A 19874-nucleotide genomic window follows, 5' to 3' on the forward strand; every position below is an offset into this window, starting at 1 on the left:
TTTGTGTCCTTTTGTTTTCCATAATGATCCAGTGCACGGGTTATGGTATTTATTTTAATATATGAGTCAGAGACTTTAACAATTCATACAGAAACAAGAAATACACGAGACCTCATCCAGTCATCCCCTCTGGTGAGGAAGTGAGTTCTGAGGTGATGTCAGTGTCAGGTTTACCTAATACCTAGTTCGCTTAGCAGCTTCTTCACCTCCTCCTCGGTTGTATGTATCGTTGTATGTATTGGTGCACCCCACCTCTCCGTCCTTGCGGAGTCCCTTCTGTCTCCACTGTGAATACTTCTTTGAATCTCATGTCGAGCTTCTCATATACTTCGTTTCTTGTAGACTCCCCTCCTTCCTTCCTTCCTCAGCCCGATTACCTAGTCTTTGTTTTCTTCCTGATGTGGCTGTACAACAGCATAGGGTCAGACTTGGCTTTCACTATGTCATTTTCGTATTGTCGTTGGGCCTCCCTCCTTACCTGTGCATATTCATTTCTTGCTCTTCGACTACTCTCCCTGTTCTCCTTGGTCCTTTGCTTTCTATATTTCTTCCATTCTCTAGCACACTTGGTTTTAGTCTCTCTACACCTTTGGGTGAACCAAGGGCTCGTCCTGGCCTTCTCATTAAGTCTGTTGCCCTTGGGTACACACCTTTCCTCATCTTCCTTGCATATTGTTGTCACATGTTCCATCATCTCATTTACTGTTTTCCCTGCCAATTCTCTGTCCCACTTGGCCTCGTGCAGGAAATTCCTCATGTCTGTGTAGTCCCTTCTCTTGTAGTTTGGCTCCATCCTTCCTGCTTCCCTCTCCACTTGTAACTCTACTATGTATTCGAAACCTAGAACCACGTGATCACTTGCTCAAAGGGGCTTCTTCATATATAATGTCCTCAATATCTAAACTGCTCAAGGTGAATACTAGGTCCAGTCTTGCTGGTTTATCCTCTCCTCTCTCTCTGGTAGCGTTACTAACATGTTGATGCATGAGGTTTTCCAGTACCACCTCCAACAATTAGCCCTCCACTTTCCTGGGCTCCCATGTGACTCCAGGTTTTCCCAGTCAATTTCTTTGTGATTAAAGACACCCCCAATCAGTAGCTTTGTCTTACCCACATGGGCCCCTCTGGCCACTTCAGCCAGTGTATCAACCATCTCTCTGTTTCATCAAATTTTTGTCTTGGCCTCCTGCTGTTCTGTGGTGGGTTATACATCACTGCAATCACCACCTTGGGACCTCCAGTCTGTTACATTCCTATTATGTAGTCCCTTGCTGCTGTCCCCTCTCTCCAACACTTCAAAATACCATTGGTTTTTGATGAGCAGTGCCACTCCTCCCCTCTGTTCCCCCTGCCTTTCCTCAGGATCTGATACCCAATTGGAAAGATAGCATTTGTTATAATTCCTGAGAGCTTGGTCTCTGTGAGAGCTATGATGTCTGGTACCACTCCTCTCACTTATTCGACATGTTTGTTGTGTGTCTGTACTCACCTGATTGTGGTTGCAGGGGTCGAGATTCAGCTCCTGGCCCCGCATCTTCACTGATCGCTACTAGGTCCTCTCTCTCCCTGCTCCATGAGCTTTATCATACCTCGTCTTAAAGCCATGTATGGTTCCTGTCTCCACTACGTCACTTGCCAGACTATTCCACTTCCTGACAACTCTACGACTAAAGAATACTTCCTAACATCTCTGACTCATCTGAGTCTTCGACTTCTAATTGTGACCCCTTGTTTCTGTGTCCCATCTCTGGAACATCCTGTCTCTGTCCACCTTGTCAATTCCTCGCAGTATTTTGTATATCGCTATCATGTCTCCCCTAACCCTCCTTTCCTCCAATGTCGTCAGGCCGATTTCCTTTAACCTTTCTTCGCAGGACATTCCCCTTAGCTCTGGAACTAATCTTGTTGCAAACCTTTGCACTTCTCTAATTTCTTGACGTGCTTGACCAGGTGTGTGTGTGTGTGTGTGTGTGTGTGTGTGCACTGTACATATCCAAATGTTCCGTAGTCTCAAATTCCATCATTAATACTAAAACTAATAACAATAACCAGACAGAATGCTTGGTCAACATTAAACAAAAAAAACTCAAAACAGAGTCATCCAATTTTAAATATTACAGAGGTTGTCCAGTGACCTTAACAATGTTACCTGAACTAACATTTCTACTACAATATAATCAACGCCTGAAATACGTCACTATAATAATGATACGTCTGCTAATAATATTTTTTATTTCTACAAGTACATGTACAAGGTATACAGTCCTAGCTGACATCAATGACATTAATATACAGAAAGCCGCTTGTTATGCTGAACACTTCGGGCACATTAGGTCAGTTTTGTCGCAGGATGAGACGCACACCAGCCGACTAACACCCAGGTACCTATTTTACTTATAGGTGAAGATGGACAGCAGGTGTCTTAAGGAAACACGCCCTAATGGTTCCTAGCTGGAATGAAGGTGTACACTTGAGGCCTCAACCTGACACTGTACTGGCACTCACGACACTGTACTGGCACTCACAGATAACGAGGTCCAGTCTCTGATTGTGAAAGTTATGAAATTGTCAGACGATTGCGGAATTTTTTTATATTTTATTTAAAATACAATACATAACGAGAACATGAAACCCTGTGACCATAACACGTCACACCATACTGGCATACAAAGTTCGCCTATAACAACCCTGACATTTGGCATAGACACAAAGGTTAACAGTTACACTCACGATGAACATATCTCATATGAACAACTGAACGTTAATTATAATAGGGAAAATAACCTACACCTAGACCGGGCCGCGGGGGCGTTGACCCCCGGAACTCTCTCCAGGTAAACTCCAGGTAATAAACACAATACAATAACAATGCACACTCCTACACGAACACACACAATGCACACCATATTATTTATATTTTATATGAACTCGCACATATACATGGATAGGTACACAAGAGAAAGATACAAGATATGTGGTTATAAACACTGACTCAGCCTGACGCTATACCAGGTCACGAAGACACCATGAATAACACCAGCTAACCTAACAACCAAACCAAAAATAAATACATCAGCAACTAGTACAATGGTTACATCGTGCAATAATATAGACACCATGCCTCCTACCCCCACTAACCCCCTCCAATCCTAACGGAAAGGCAAAACCCATTGCCTCATATTTTGCACAAGGACACACACAATAATTAACCATAGATCCGCATGTTTTCACCGAACATCTCCAGTACGAAGGTGAACAGCCACCAACACTGACATCACAAGTATACACATTATACACACAACTTACACAAACAAAAAACCTCGACATCCCATTGAGAGCCACACCATATAATTCCTCAGTGGGGATGCCATAGACGTCGCGAATGATGGTAGGCAACAAGACATGCATCGTTGCACCACTGAGAGAGCCACGAATAAATTCCACACAGACCGTGTTTACTCTTCTACCTTGACGATCCGCCATCTTGCGTACTGTAGTACACGGTTCGCCACCAGGTGTAAGCAAGAGCAGGCTCAGAAAGCGTCCTCTCAGCCCGCAGGGTGAGAGACGAATCACACAATAATTAACCATAGACCCGCATGTTTTCACCGATCATCTCCAGTACGAAGGTGAACAGCCACCAACACTGACATCACAAGTATACACATTATACACACAACTTACACAAACAAATCATACTTTTACCAAAAGAAAATGTAATTTCACAAACATAGCGGCAACAGAGCCAATAAAAAACACAATATGTCCGTGTTATGTACCACTTAACAAAACCATGATATAATGTGACAAAAATGTATCTCGACAAAATTCATCTCCACAAGACGGGCATCTCTCGTTATATACATTTATACACACACATACACATATATATAATGGTTCAATCTTCCCCGTACTTGCCTTCACATATCTAAACCGTCTAATTCCGCAGTTGCATCACTTGTATGCAATGTTTTAAATAAAATATAAAAAAAATTCCGCAGTTGTGGACTGCATAGTTAGAGAGGATGTGTGTGGTGGGGGAAGCATATTGTTAAAGGGGTGGAAGGGTAAGCCAGTGGAAGGCCTCGGTCAGATGACCAAAAGCTCCAGCTGTGGGTCATATAACTAACACCCGCGTCAGGAAACACTTGTCCTGTTACCTGACAAATATTACCTAACCTCCAAATGGTTTTAGATTAAATTACTGGCTAGTAGACAATAGCCATTACGTTTAAAAGTCTACCATTTTTATATTATATCCGACTGTTTATTCTGAAATTTTACTTTTCCTCTTCGCTGTGAGTTTGACGTGTTTGTCAGACAGCACTGATGGCTAGTTTACCACAATTTACAACTTCTAACTACGATAATGACCAGTTTAATGTCAACTTATGAAGCTTGGAGTATATAAGAATGTTTAATTAACATTATTTATGGATAGGAACTCTCATTCTGTTTTTTTTCCGTAGTTTTAATACTAGTGCATGACCATAATGATGAGGGTAATTGGGTGAGTTAATTAACCTTGGTGGTGTATGTGGAGAGGTCAGGTGAGGTTACTAGGGATGTGAGGTCACTTGGTAGTGTCAGTTAGCCTCAGTGACCTGACCACTAAGCAAGTGTCTGCTGCTATAGTGCTGTTATTAAAGATAGATAAGCAGTGTTTAACCCACTTGTTTTAGGTTCACGAGATAATGTAAGTCTTTAACTTGTCTCGTAACGTTACTGAAAATTACTTAGTAAAAGTTTTCCCTTGGTTCCCGCTAATGAAGCTATTTATTCTTAAATGGTTTTTTTGTCCCTTTATTTCCTATTTATTGAAACTGTTCTATATAAGCTAGTGCAACACAGCTTCTGTATAACAAAGAAATTTAAGTCCTGGCTTACACGAGTTGTAAGCTCTTCAACCTTAAGTGGTTTATACTTCTAAATGTTAAATCTACCTGCAGAAATTTTTCTCCGGTGCAGAAAGTTGTATGAAGACTTCTAACAACCGGTATTTAAGTAGCAAAATCACCAACGTTAAAAATTGCCATCAACAAAAACTTCTTAGAGGTGCCGTGAATTATGACCACCATGATGAACTACCAGACTAACAGCCCCGCCAGAAGATACGTGAGTACTTCATTTTGAATTCCTCTCCACTAAATTCATTAAGATTTATTAAGTTTATCTCTAACTCAAGAACTCTTAAACGGTTTAACGTAAACGTCCGTAATTACCTCTAATAGTAAGGGTAAATATTACTGAATCAAGCTTTCCCAAACTCTCGAAACACTACAAACTTTATTTCCCCCCCCCCCCCCCCCCGGATAAATTGAAGACTTTTTCAAATATCAGTAAGGGAGTTTTAAACTTTATTAAAATAAAACTACCTTACCTCTAGTCTCTTCAAATCTTAAACAATAAACCTTTACTTCTGACAGAGCATGTTAGACGTGTCACTGGCACCCAAATGGAGGCCACGTAGTGCTTCCATGAGTGTGGTCGATGTTTCTAACTTCTCTTCTCACATCGGGTTAGTACTTAATTCTACCTATCCAGTCTTAACCTCATCTTCCCCCACACCTGCCTCCACTCTCCCTGTGAATATGAACTTTAGCTTACCACGATAAAATCCAGTTCGCACAACTCTCATGTTAATGTACTATTTTTTTTCTTCCTTCCCCTTTAGAGGTATCATGAATAGACGACCAGCAACACCATGCACTACTCCATGCTTTGTCAGCCCCCGTATGGCCTTCACCAGTCAGTTCTCCTACGACTCTCCCATACAAGTAAGCATTTGAACAGTACTATCTATATTTAAAACTTTAAACACCGAGATTTTAAAACTTCTCGTCTCTGGCCAGGTACTAAGCAGTTCACCTCGCGCTCTGTCAAAGTTGCATAAATTCTCCCTAAGAAACTTGTCTCATCGCTGTCAAATGCTACTGATCTTGGTCTTCCTCGGCCTCGCTGCTACTCTCTTCCTCGTCAGAACTATCTCAGGTGAGGGAGATGAGTTAAGCGTAATTTCATAATTGCCCTGATAATGAATGGAGCTTTAAAAAGCTTTTACTTCAAAGTTGAAACAAACTTTGAATTTTCAGAGAGCAAACAGCATAATACGAACTTAGTGGAAGTGTGTGCTGAGGATGACCTCTCCTGCTTGGGTGGAGAGACTGCCACTCATGAACATCCCAGACTGCAGGTAGTGTATTGGAATCCTCTTAAAATAATTGTAGGAAGATATCTTTGGTTCTCCCTACTTAAGTTTTAGTACCACCACTTTTTTTTTTTTTTTTTCCAGAGGTTCATGCGGGCAGTGGCACAGCCTCCAACTCTCGACAGTCTGTCGACAGACCCAGAGGATACTGAACTGGACACCAGTCGTGAAGAAAGACTATCACAAACACTCGAAAGTAACTCTTCAGAAACTGTCACTGAATACCAAAGTGAATATCTTCCTGACGGTGATGCCGGGGAACTACAGCCTCTGCCTTCTGTCGGTAACGTTGCTGCCTCTAGCCGAAAGCAACGGCTACCTGTAATTCAGGGAGAGTACTCTGACAATACACAGCAATACCCTGTGCATGGAAATGACTTTACCTCTCCTGCACAGCACTTAACCATAGATCATACTAATTACTTGGAACACCCTACTCTGCAGGGGGTAGAGTCTTCAATGGTACAGTATTATGGGGAAACTGAGGAACCTAGGCTCATAGACGGCCAGTTAAATTTTGAAGTGGATTCTGAGTCTCGCTATTTTAAGGATGAAACTAAATATGCGACAAAAGAGTATGAAAACCTAGATTCTCGGTATAACCTGAAGCTGATGCAGGATAATACCCTTCAGCTTAGCGAGGATAATAGGGCAAAAGACTCCAATCAGCGACAACACAATGCTTTGAGAGAAACTCTGGTAAGGGAACCACAAATTGAGTGGGAATGGAGACAGCCTACTGCTAATTCTTACCCCATGGACTCCCCTCAGTGGGAGGGATATTCTAGAGAAGCCTTAAGGCTGAATTTTGAAGAGTCGAGGGCACTTGCTGATCAGCAACAGCAGCGGAGGTCTACCAGATTTGTGACTGAGGAAAGACCTCGCCGCTTGCAGGAAAAACTAGCGCAAGAACACTTGCAAAGTTTGCAGGGACAACAGAGGATCCGACCAGTGTACTCTCCTGAAGAATGGCGAGAGGCCAGCGGAAGGCAGGTACACTTCAGGATACCTCCAGGCGTCAACCCCGCCAGGTACACTCGTCACGAGCTATGATTTACCTCCTGGGTTTTATGTCCATTTACCTCCTTTGGGAGTTTAATTTTTAATATGTAACCACTTGCTAGTCATAATTTTACCGTAACTTCAATAAATTAATTTTATTATGCTTGGTTTAAGTTTGATCCCTGAAGGAATCTCATTTAAGGATTGGGGAAGGGAAGTCCTTATGAAAGGAAAGAATCTAGTCTATTTGCATTAATCTTTCTTGATTATTCGCCTTGAATGTCAAAGTAACTGGCACTAACCTGACGCGGCAAGTTTTGCTGTATCCCTGATCTCGGCTGTGCTAGCAGACTTCAACCTTCCCACACTTTAGGATCTTCCCCTCCCCCCCTTAAGTTTAAAGAAACCACTAAAAATAGTTTAGCCAATTATGATAGCGTTGAAACGGCAGTAATCTTAAGTTTGTCACATACTCTTGCCTCTTACCCGAGGTCCTTAACGCAAGGAAGTAGCTACCTTTCTTGGCTCGCTCTCCTGGGTACTACGCGGTCTAACTTTAGCGCCCCTTTTTCCCCCCCCCCCTATCTGCCCAAGAGCTGGAAAGCTATTACATGGTGTCAAGATCTTTAACTAGGCAATACTTTCAAAAGCGTGAGCGGCGACAGGCTGCATCTACACAGCTTTCCAAAACGGCCAGACGAAACTTAAGACTACGGTGGCTGATCTAATTTGTGTAGATGGCGAGGCTGTTCCTTTACAAGGGTGGCTACTTAAAGCAAATTGTAAGGTTCTTGATCTAAGAAACTGGCTGTCCTTGGCTTTAACCCGAACGTGCTGCAAGACTTAAACTTTTAGCACTTCTTCATTCTAAGCTAACACAAATGAACCTTAGACGTTCTGGCCCTTGTGGGTTTAGCAGTTAACATTTTAATACTATAAGAGATTGTCATCTTGCAGCTTCGCTGAGGTACTCTAAATGGAACAGCCCTGCTCTAACCAGACTCCTAGAGTGCTGGCGCTTACGGGTTTAGCGCTTCCCCCTCGTTTGGAATGGGATTGTACCAATGTTAAAACAGTAAAGATGCCTAACCTATAACATGCTTAACTAGAACCCAGCCTGGCAGTACATAGTGGTACTACCTCGTAGGTCAAATACTAGTTGGTACCATTACAGGTGTACCATGATTCTAGCAGTTTTCATCACATTAAACCTGCTCTTGCCTCTAACCTGAATACCTCCCATTCCATACTAGTGCACCTCCAGTGCGATGTTTATTCCTTTGCCTTGAGGTAATAAGCACTTGACATCGAGGAAGACTTCCCCTACACCCGGAGGGATTACTTTTTAATTCCTTTTAAACTACTGCAGTCACCCATAGTGGTGCTTTAATGTAATCCACCATAAACTAGCGGGTGTTCATCCTTGCAATGCAGAGATTAAAGACAGCTTCCACTTCCTAATTAATCAGTCTTGAGGCTTTAGACCTACATAATTTTAAGTACCTACTTTAAATGAATAGCTCTGTATGACCCTTGTGGGCTGAGCTGTTCTAACTTACACTTGGAAAAGAACAAACTTAAATCTTTTTCTTTTTTATTTGTGAAAGATAGTGCTGCCGATGGCACGGAAGACGGGTATAAACTGCTGTCAGGACATGCTGAGAGCTCCAGCTGTTGGCTCCTGTCAGGTGTGGAGTGATACAGGACAAAGCTACTTTCGGACTAGGATGCAAATTTTTTTTGACTACTTAAAATGTTTAAAAATGTGAAGGTAACTTTAAGGATAGCACACCCGGGGAAAGTTTCTAGAGACGGCCTGAAGGAGTAGGACCAACAGGTGACAAATGCAGATGCAATATGCTATCTTGTTTACAGAGTTACTCATGCAGTTGGCTTTTTCAGGAGACTTTGGAAGCCCACTGCATGTGCGAAACTGTAAAGGAAATCATATTTTCATCCAGTGTTGGTATTTTTTCCACTTGAGGACGGATTCTATATCGTGATGGTTCATAAGGGTGTTGGCGGCGTTGGTATCAAAAAGATGGTGACGGCCGAGCGTCCCGGAAGTGTGTGGATTCCGCAGATTCGGTGTGGACGGTCCAGGTGAGGCACTGACTGATTCGGTATACAGACTGTCCATCCTAGGCACAAGGGTTTGTGCTGCCGAAGAGCCCATTGATTTGAACGAAGTTCTGGACTTGGCAAGCCAATTCTTTGTAATCGTTCTTGAGGACATCCAGGGCGTATCTCAGCTTCTCCATCTCGCATTGTGAGCATCCATAACAGAGTTGACTCACCCGCTGCTGATCCCTCATCAAATCTGGCAAGAAGAGAATTATTACTCGGTTTTCCAATGAAATAAGAGCTCGAATATAGTTGAAGTCGCCCATGGTGCATTATTTTCATTGGAGTTTTTCCCCCAGTGATACGACCACAAGTCGACTAACATTCCTTTACCTACTTATTGTGATGGTCAGTAGGTGCAGGAACTGTTCCATCTCGCCCCAGAAGTAAAAATAGATACTGGCTCATGAAGGGTCAGGAAGATGCACCTTGATAAGGAAACTGTCTTGATTCAAGGGAATTAGCTATCTTTCTGATTACCTACCATATTCCACAGGAGCGGTGTATCCCTTAAGGATTTAGCACTCCATGAATTTAATAAAATAACCATACAATACCATGTGTGCTGTATCATGTTAAGTGAGTTACTCTTAATTTAGGTGTAGCAAATGCAGACTACACGAGGGTCTTTAAATATAGACTGGGGAATACAATGACTAGTGCACCTCTCGAAAGGGTTTACGAGACCTTAATACCCTCGTATAGTCCATACACTTTAAAAGTTATAAGCAGCGATGATGGTACACAAGTCACTCACTCTGCAGAGCCTTGCCAATGTTGTCGCAGGTACCAGCTTCTATCACACATTCTACGTAGAACTTGACTGTGGCGGGATTCTTCAGGTTGCTGACCAGCTCAGTGAGGGGCAGCTCTGTGAACGGCTGCCTCAGCTTGCGGATGGCATCAGGTACAGCAACTTCCTGCTGTGCCTGGGTGGGCTCTTGCTCCTGGCCTGCCACACACACTACAACGCACACCACACATGCTGCTACCAACACACGCATCTTTGCTACCTGTACAACATAAATAATAATTTGACGAGGTTCGAACCTACTGGGAAGGGAGAAGTAGAGTAATGATTTTTTAAGATTTTGATGGATGCTAAAAAATGGTCGATTTCTCTTAATTTGAAGTATCAACAGCACGAGGGTCATTAAGGACAAGATTTACCTGGTCAGTGACACTACTATAATGGAAATGAAGATAGTTCTTGGAATGCATATATGCAGTCAGATTTAAAAATGTGGGAAGTTAATTTATTCAGGTATTTGGTAGTGGTGTTGCCATCAGATGTTTGAAAGACGGGTCATAGAATAGTCGAGGGGAGTAAAGATAGATGGGGTGTCGAAGTATTTGTAAAAAGAATATCAGTACCATAACTGTTATATGGGTGTGAGCTTGGGTTTTCAACGTTGCAGCGAAGATGAGGGTAAAGAAAGTGGAGATGATGTGTTTGAGGGCAATGTGTGGTGTGTATGTTATGCAGATCATACTGAGCGCAGAAATTAGACAGGATGGGGTTAAGGTATAACTGATGTCAAAAAGAGGATTGTTGAAGTGGTGTGGGAACTTAGAGATGATGGAACAGATTATGATGCTAGTCTACAAATTTGGGTTATAGCCCTTGTGGCTTAGCGCTTCTTTTTGATTATAATAATAATACAAATTTGGGATGGAAGGAATGACGAGCAGGGGACGTTCCTGGAAGAGTTGGAGGGGGGTAAAGCTTTTAAGTGTTGTGGGCGTGAACATCCACCAGACTTGTGCTAGCTCGTGAGAGTGGAAGTGGTCTTTATGGCTTGACGTGCTGTTGGAGTGTAAGATGCCATGTATGAAGGGATTCAGAGAAACTGATTAGCCGGACTTGAGTCCTGGTGGTGGAAGGTACAGTGCCAGGACTCTGAGGGAGAGGTGGAGATGCTCAGTCCAGAGAGTCATTTAGGTTTCGATGTCTGCACACTTCTACCAAGACAGCTATTTTTTTTCTGCGGGGAGGGGGGGGTCACCCTACCACAGTGGGAAACAACCTTTGTGTTAGCAAAAAAAAAAAAAAATGCCAGATCAGTCACAAGTGACAGTTCTTAGAGAAAAATGAAAACCAAAAAAATCATCAATGTTTTATAAAGGTATGGCAAAAAGAGCTTAGCATACCATTCTCTTTTGTCCATAAAGGGAGGTTCAGTGTTCAAAGTTCCTTGTTGTAACTAATTTAAATGCTGTGAGAGAGAGCAACACCAGCTTGCTACGACTGTCCTCCTGACACTCACTCGTCCAGTCGACCTTCCTTACACTCGCTCACCTAGTAGACCAAGGCTGCTTTTTCTGAGGTCGGATTTATTTCCTTATCCGTGGTCTGTACCTCACTATCATACGTTGTATTGATGCTGTACTTGTACTCGTGGTATACCTCACTATCTTACGTTGTACTCGTGCTATACCTCACTATTTTACGTTGTACTCGTGCTATACCTCACTATCTTACGTTGTACTAGTGCTGTACCTCACTATCTTACGTTGTACTCGTGCTGTACCTCACTGTCTTACGTTGTACTCGTGCTGTACCTCACTATCTTACGTTGTACTCGTGCTGTACCTCACTATTTTACGTTGGACTCGTGTTATACCTCACTATCATACGTGCTATCTTACGTTGTATTCGTGGTATACCTCACTATCATACGTTATTGATGCTGTATCTCTGTATTATACAGTACCGGCACTATTTCCCTACAAACATATTTTTTCAGAATTTGCCTCAAAATCCTAGTATTGTGCTACAAGTATCAACAGTACCGCAGGAAAGACACAGTACTGAAATAGCCTTTATTGAACTCTATGAGTTTAATAAAACCCTACAGTAGAGCGAAACGTTGCCACAATAAAGGCACGTCCAGCACCTTCTTCAACGAAGTGTTACGCTGTCTTAAATTAGGTTGAAGTGGCGGCTTCTCGAGATGTTTGTAAGTCTTCGAATATCTGGTTGTCTCAGAGTGTGGAAAGAAAAGTTGAATTTTTTTTCTGGGAAATATTAAACTGTCAGTTACTGTTAATAATAATAATAATACAAGTTCTTTGTAGAGCTTTATCAAGTTATGACTTGATAAAGTTCTACGAAGAATTAAACCTGAATGCCTGCCATCTCTCCCCCTCTACAGGCGCTGTATAATCCCTCCGGGTTTAGGGGTCCCCCATGATAATCTTCACAGTAAAACATGATAAAGCTCTACACAGAGTGAAACATGATAAAGCTCTACACAGAGTGAAACATGATAAAGCTCTATAGACAGAGTGAAACATGACCTGTGGCAGTGTTTACCTTACGGAGGAGAGGAGAGAGACCTGAACAGATGATCCACACTGCTTACTGAGTGCCTCAGCTGCCTTATATACACAAACATCTACTCCCTCCCACCTCATGGGGAAAAACTGGCCTTAAAAAAATATGACCATGGAGCAGCGTAGCCTTCCCTTGTACTGATATTACTGTTCAGGTGACGACATTTATGTGGGTGACTTGTGTCAGATATTACACCGCCCAGCTTACTGCTCCTCCGCTATACTTACTGTTTTCTCCTATCTATCGTCTTCTTTTATGTTATCCTCTCCTCTCTTTACCCATTCCTGCATGTTGTTTTTTCCTTTTCTCCCCATTACGTATCTTTTTACCATCTTTCGTATGCCCTTACACTGGTACTGTCTCACGGAACGGACTACGTACCAAAATCTTGGAAACATTGACCAAGAGAAGACTTAGAGGAGATATGATCGGACTATTCAAGATACTCAGGGGATAATAACTTGTATGATTCACGTAGATTTACCAGATACGTTTTAAATTAATATATATTTTGGGTAAAAGTACACTGAAAGGCACTGGACAGGCACCTAAAGTCAGTACCTGACCAACCGGGCTGTGGTTCGTACGTCAGCTTGCGTGCGGCCAGCAGTAACAGCCTGGTTGATCAGATCCTGATCCACCATGAGGCCTGGTCTCAGACTGGTCCGAGGGGGCGTTGACCCCTGAAGCCCTCTCCAGGTAAACTCCAGGTAACTGACATGGGAGGGACCTGAGTGATGGGAGACACGGGAACAAGTAGACAGGAAGCTTAGAGATGGAGGAGGCATACTCCACACACACAGCTTCACGACCAGATACGGCACATCCCAAGTGATTAATATTCCATGCGGATTTAGTGCTTCCCCATTAATAAATTAAAAAAAATAAACACATCCAATGAAACATTTTGGTGATGGATGAGAGGTGGGGTCCGAGAGCCTATGCTCAACCTCTGCGAATAGACAGAGGAGTATACAAAAGTTAGATACAGCAAAAGTAACTAGAGATGGGAGGATATTACAGTGGAGACTTAAGGAAGGAGCAGAGGACCTGTGTGACCCTATAACAACGACTCACCATAAAAAGAGTTGAAAAGCCGCCAGTATAGAAGGAAAGAGGAAGCAGTGAAGTGTACACTAGTGAGCTTCAGTGACTAGCATGACAGCACTGCTGACATGTCACTAGGAAACTGATACACCAAGTAACTAGCAAACTAGTTAATACACTCCAAGTTCTGCTGAGTTTTTATACATGGTTTTGCTTACTTACCGGGATTATTGTATTACCACGCCCACCCATCCACGCCTACCCATCCACGCCTACCTATCCACACCCATAGCCATCCACATTCATCCACCCACATCCATACCCACCCACGCCCACCTTCGTCCATACCCACCTACACCCACCCTCGCCCACACCCACTCTCGTCCATACCCACCCACACCCCCTCATCTATACCCACCCACTCACCTTCACATAATAGGCTGTTCCTGATGTCTGAGTCACGATCCATGACTCGGCGGTAATCCCCAGTCACCTGTTAAGCACCTGTCCGTCACCCGTTGAACACCTGTTCGTCTCCTGTTAATCCCCTTCTAACCACCAAACATTCTGATTTACTTACAGATTAACAGATTGAAGCCACCAAGACTAACAGACACAAGTTGAATCCCATTTAACAACAGGAACATCACTGAAGCAACAGGAACATTAATAAAGCAACAGGAACACCAATAAAGCAACAGGAACATTAATAAAGCAGCAGACAGAAACATTAATAAAACAACAGGAACATTAATAAAGCAACAGGAACATCAATAAAGCAACAGGAACATTAATAAAGCAGCAGACAGAAACATTAATAAAACAACAGGAACATTAATAAAGCAACAGGAACATCAATAAAGCAACAGGAACATCACTGAAGCAAAAGGAACATTAATAAAGCAGCAGACAGAAACATTAATAAAACAACAGGAACATTAATAAAGCAACAGGAACATCAATAAAGCAACAGGAACATTAATAAAGCAGCAGACAGAAACATTAATAAAACAACAGGAACATTAATAAAGCAACAGGAACATCAATAAAGCAACAGGAACATCACTGAAGCAAAAGGAACATTAATAAAGCAACAGGAACATCAATAAAGCAACAGGAACATCACTGAAGCAACAGGAACATTAATAAAGCAGCAGACAGAAACATTAATAAAACAACAGGAACATTAATAAAGCAACAGGAACATCAATAAAGCAACAGGAACATTAATAAAGCAGCAGACAGAAACATTAATAAAACAACAGGAACATTAATAAAGCAACAGGAACATCAATAAAGCAACAGGAACATCACTGAAGCAAAAGGAACATTAATAAAGCAACAGGAACATCAATAAAGCAACAGGAACATTAATAAAGCAGCAGACAGAAACATTAATAAAGCAGCAGAAACATTAATAAAGCAACAGGAACATCAATAAAGCAACAGGAACATCAATAAAGCAACAGGAACATCAATAAAGCAACAGGAACATTAATAAAGCAACAGGAGCATTAATAAAGAGACAGGAACATAAATAAAGCAACAGGAACATTAATAAAGCAACAGGAACATTAATAAAGAGACAGGAACATAAATAAAGCAACAGGAACATCAATAAAGCAACAAAAACATCAATAAAGCAACAGGAACATCAATAAAGCAACAGGAACATTAATAAAGCGACAGAAACATTAATAAAGAAACAGGAACGTCAATAAAGCAACAGGAACATCAATAAAGCAACAGGAACATCAATAAAGCAACAGGAACATCAATAAAGCAACAGAAACATTAATAAAGCAACAGGAACATCAATGAAGCAACAGGAACCTCACTGAAGCAACATGAACATTAATAAAGCAACAGACAGAAACATTAATAAAGCAACAGGAACATCAATAAAGCAACAGGAACATTAATAAAGCAACAGACAGAAACATCAATAAAGCAACAGGAACATCAATAAAGCAACAGGAACACCAATAAAGCAACAGAAACACCAATAAAGCAACATAAACACCAATAAAGAAACAGGAACATCAATAAAGCAACAGGAACATCAATAAAGCAACATAAATATTAATAAAGAAACAGGAACATCAATAAAGCAACAGGAACATCAATAAAGCAACAGAAACACCAATAAAGAAACAGGAACATCAATAAAGCAACAGGAACACCAATAAAGCAACAGGAACATTAATAAAGAAACAGGAACATCAATAAAGCAACAGGAACATCAATAAAGCAACAGGAACATTAATAAAGCAACAGACAGAAACATCAATAAAGCAACAGGAACATCAATAAAGCAACAGGAACACCAATAAAGCAACAGAAACACCAATAAAGCAACAGGAACACCAATAAAGCAACATAAACACCAATAAAGCAACAGGAACATCAATAAAGCAACAGGAACATCAATAAAGCAACAGGAACATCAATAAAGCAACAGGAACATCAATAAAGCAACAGGAACATCAATAAAGCAACAGGAACATCAATAAAGCAACAGGAACATCCATAAAGCAACAGGAACATCAATAAAGCAACAGAAACATTAATAAAGAAACAGGAACATCAATAAAGCAACAGGAACATCAATAAAGCAACAGGAACATCAATAAAGCAACAGGAACACCAATAAAGCAACAGGAACATCAATAAAGCAACAGGAACATCAATAAAGCAACAGGAACATCAATAAAGCAACAGGAACACCAATAAAGCAACAGGAACACCAATAAAGCAACAGGAACATCAATAAAGCAACAGGAACATCAATAAAGCAACAGGAACATCAATAAAGCAACAGGAACATCAATAAAGCAACAGGAACACCAATAAAGCAACATGAACATCAATAAAGCAACAGGAACATCAATAAAGCAACAGGAACACCAATAAAGCAACAGGAACATCAATAAAGCAACAGGAACATCAATAAAGCAACAGGAACATCAATAAAGCAACAGGAACACCAATAAAGCAACAGGAACACCAGTAAAGCAACAGGAACATCCATAAAGCAACAGGAACACCAATAAAGCAACAGGAACACCAATAAAGCAACAGGAACATTAAAATGGTGAAATTAATGAAAAAAACAAGATTAGTTATTTTTTTATTGAAGACCATTTAAGCGGCGTTACATTACGACACAGTCCCTACTAAGCGGGTGATCGTAATTCCTTCCTTTATCTTCTCCCGTTTTATTGTGTTGCTTCTGTATCTCTTGATATACACGACTACTTAGTGGTTCAGCAGGTCTACCAGTGGTTCAGTATGTCTACCAGTGGTTCAGCAGGTCTACCAGTGGTTCAGTAGGTCTACCAGTGGTTCAGCAGGTCTACCAGTGGTTCAGTAGGTCTACCAGTGGTTCAGCAGGTCTACCAGTGGTTCAGCAGGTCTACCAGTGGTTCAGCAGGTCTACCAGTGGTTCAGTAGGTCTACCAGTGGTTCAGCAGGTCTACCAGTGGTTCAGCAGGTCTACCAGTGGTTCAGCAGGTCTACCAGTGGTTCAGTAGGTCTACCAGTGGTTCAGCAGGTCTACCAGTGGTTCAGTAGGTCTACCAGTGGTTCAGCAGGTCTACCAGTGGTTCAGCAGGTCTACCAGTGGTTCAGCAGGTCTACCAGTGGTTCAGTAGGTCTACCAGTGGTTCAGTAGGTCTACCAGTGGTTCAGTAGGTCTACCAGTGGTTCAGTAGGTCTACCAGTGGTTCAGCAGGTCTACCAGTGGTTCAGCAGGTCTACCAGTGGTTCAGTAGGTCTACCAGTGGTTCAGCAGGTCTACCAGTGGTTCAGTAGGTCTACCAGTGGTTCAGCAGGTCTACCAGTGGTTCAGCAGGTCTACCAGTGGTTCAGTAGGTCTACCAGTGGTTCAGTAGGTCTACCAGTGGTTCAGTAGGTCTACCAGTGGTTCAGTAGGTCTACCAGTGGTTCAGCAGGTCTACCAGTGGTTCAGCAGGTCTACCAGTGGTTCAGCAGGTCTACCAGTGGTTCAGTAGGTCTACCAGTGGTTCAGTAGGTCTACCAGTGGTTCAGTAGGTCTACCAGTGGTTCAGTAGGTCTACCAGTGGTTCAGCAGGTCTACCAGTGGTTCAGCAGGTCTACCAGTGGTTCAGTAGGTCTACCAGTGGTTCAGCAGGTCTACCAGTGGTTCAGTAGGTCTACCAGTGGTTCAGCAGGTCTACCAGTGGTTCAGCAGGTCTACCAGTGGTTCAGTAGGTCTACCAGTGGTTCAGCAGGTCTACCAGTGGTTCAGTAGGTCTACCAGTGGTTCAGCAGGTCTACCAGTGGTTCAGTAGGTCTACCAGTGGTTCAGCAGGTCTACCAGTGGTTCAGCAGGTCTACCAGTGGTTCAGTAGGTCTACCAGTGGTTCAGCAGGTCTACCAGTGGTTCAGTAGGTCTACCAGTGGTTCAGTAGGTCTACCAGTGGTTCAGTAGGTCTACCAGTGGTTCAGTAGGTCTACCAGTGGTTCAGTAGGTCTACCAGTGGTTCAGCAGGTCTACCAGTGGTTCAGCAGGTCTACCAGTGGTTCAGTAGGTCTACCAGTGGTTCAGCAGGTCTACCAGTGGTTCAATAGGTCTACCAGTGGTTCAATAGGTCTACCAGTGGTTCAGTAGGTCTACCAGTGGTTCAGTAGGTCTACCAGTGGTTCAGTAGGTCTACCAGTGGTTCAGTAGGTCTACCAGTGGTTAAGCAGGTCTACCAGTGGTTCAGTAGGTCTACCAGTGGTTCAGTAGGTCTACCAGTGGTTCAGCAGGTCTACCAGTGGTTCAGTAGGTCTACCAGTGGTTCAGTAGGTCTACCAGTGGTTCAGCAGGTCTACCAGTGGTTCAGTAGGTCTACCAGTGGTTCAGCAGGTCTACCAGTGGTTTAGTAGGTCTACCAGTGGTTCAGCAGGTCTACCAGTGGTTCAGCAGGTCTACCAGTGGTTCAGCAGGTCTACCAGTGGTTCAGTAGGTCTACCAGTGGTTCAGTAGGTCTACCAGTGGTTCAGCAGGTCTAAAAGTGGTTCAATAGGTCTACCAGTGGTTCAGCAGGTCTACCAGTGGTTCAGTAGGTCTACCAGTGGTTCAGCAGGTCTACCAGTGGTTCAGCAGGTCTACCAGTGGTTCAGCAGGTCTATGAATATTTCAGTAGGTCTTTATTTAGAATATTCATATAGGTAAATAGGGGAATATACCAGATAATAGTGACACAAACACTGTTATATAGGTGTGAGCATGGGTTTTAAACGTTGCAGTGAAGATGAGGGTGAAGGAAGTGGAGACGTCGTGTTTGAGGGCAATGTGTGGTGTGAATATTATGCAGATGTAATTCATGATGACAAAGACAGGGTTGTTGAAGTATTCTGAACACTTAAAAGAGGAAGGATACTGCTAGTCTACAAATCTGAGATGAAAGGAAGGAAGAGCAGGGGTCGTCTCAGGAAGAGTTGGAGGGAGGAAGGGTAAAGGTTTTATGTGCTGTGGGCTTGAACATCCACCAGATTCATGCGAGTGTGTTAGATGAGAGTGGAAGTGGTCTTTATGGCTTGACGTGCTGTTGGAGTGTAAGATGCCATGTATGAAGGGATTCAGGGAAACTGATTAGCCGGACTTGAGTCCTGGTGGTGGAAGGTACAGTGCCAGCACTCTGAGGGAGAGGTGGAGATGCTCAGTCCAGAGAGTCATTTAAATTTTGATGTCTGCACACTTCTGCCAAGACAGCTATTGACTGAATGATGGTATTTTTTTCGGGTGGGGGGTGGGGGGTGGGGGGGTCACCCTACCACGACCCTACCACGGTGGGAAACAACCTTCGTGTTATCAAAAAAAAGAGATAATGCCAGATCAGTCAGAATTGACATAGATCTTAGACAAATAGAAAACTGAAACCAAACAAATCACCGGACCCTGACGATTTGTTTTAAAGTTTTATAAAGGAATAAAGACGTTAGCGTACCATTCAATTTTTGTCCATGAAGTGAGGTTCAATGTTCAATGTTCCCTTGTTGTAACTTAGTTCAATTTTCAATGTTCCCTTGTTGTAACTTAGTTCATTGTTCAATGTTCCCTTGTAACTTAGTTCAATGTTCAATGTTCCCTTGTAACTTAGTTCAATGTTCAATGTTCCCTTGTAACTTAGGTAAACATTGTGAGAG

The 19874-nt window shown here is 42.5% G+C and overlaps 2 protein-coding genes across 4 annotated transcripts; one reads left to right on the forward strand and one right to left on the reverse strand.

The window, feature by feature from the left end:
* Positions 1 to 4561: 4561 nt before the first annotated feature.
* Positions 4562 to 7371, forward strand: LOC128700747 (uncharacterized). 3 transcript variants are annotated; one of them, XM_053794149.2, is made up of 7 exons: positions 4562 to 4696; positions 4969 to 5115; positions 5427 to 5518; positions 5675 to 5777; positions 5853 to 5991; positions 6069 to 6193; positions 6293 to 7371. In XM_053794149.2, the coding sequence occupies exons 2-7, from the start codon at positions 5068 to 5070 to the stop codon at positions 7259 to 7261; spliced, it is 1476 nt and encodes a 491-aa protein (XP_053650124.2). In that variant the 5' UTR covers positions 4562 to 4696; positions 4969 to 5067; the 3' UTR covers positions 7262 to 7371. The 3 variants fall into 3 exon arrangements, with proteins under 3 accessions (XP_053650124.2, XP_053650126.2, XP_053650125.2); XM_053794151.2 differs by having other exon boundaries at positions 4564 to 4696; positions 6093 to 6193; XM_053794150.2 differs by having other exon boundaries at positions 4566 to 4696; positions 4950 to 5115.
* Positions 7372 to 8792: 1421 nt separating this feature from the next.
* On the reverse strand, positions 8793 to 12794 carry LOC128700750 (uncharacterized). The gene is made up of 3 exons (XM_053794154.2): positions 12651 to 12794; positions 10092 to 10347; positions 8793 to 9530 (listed from the first exon to the last, which is right to left on the reverse strand). Exons 2-3 carry the CDS (start codon positions 10336 to 10338, stop codon positions 9352 to 9354), a joined length of 426 nt encoding a protein of 141 aa, XP_053650129.1. The 5' UTR covers positions 10339 to 10347; positions 12651 to 12794; the 3' UTR covers positions 8793 to 9351.
* Positions 12795 to 19874: the final 7080 nt, after the last annotated feature.

This window comes from Cherax quadricarinatus, chromosome 56 (genome assembly GCF_038502225.1).
Source record: "Cherax quadricarinatus isolate ZL_2023a chromosome 56, ASM3850222v1, whole genome shotgun sequence".
NCBI classification, from domain to species: domain Eukaryota; kingdom Metazoa; phylum Arthropoda; class Malacostraca; order Decapoda; family Parastacidae; genus Cherax; species Cherax quadricarinatus.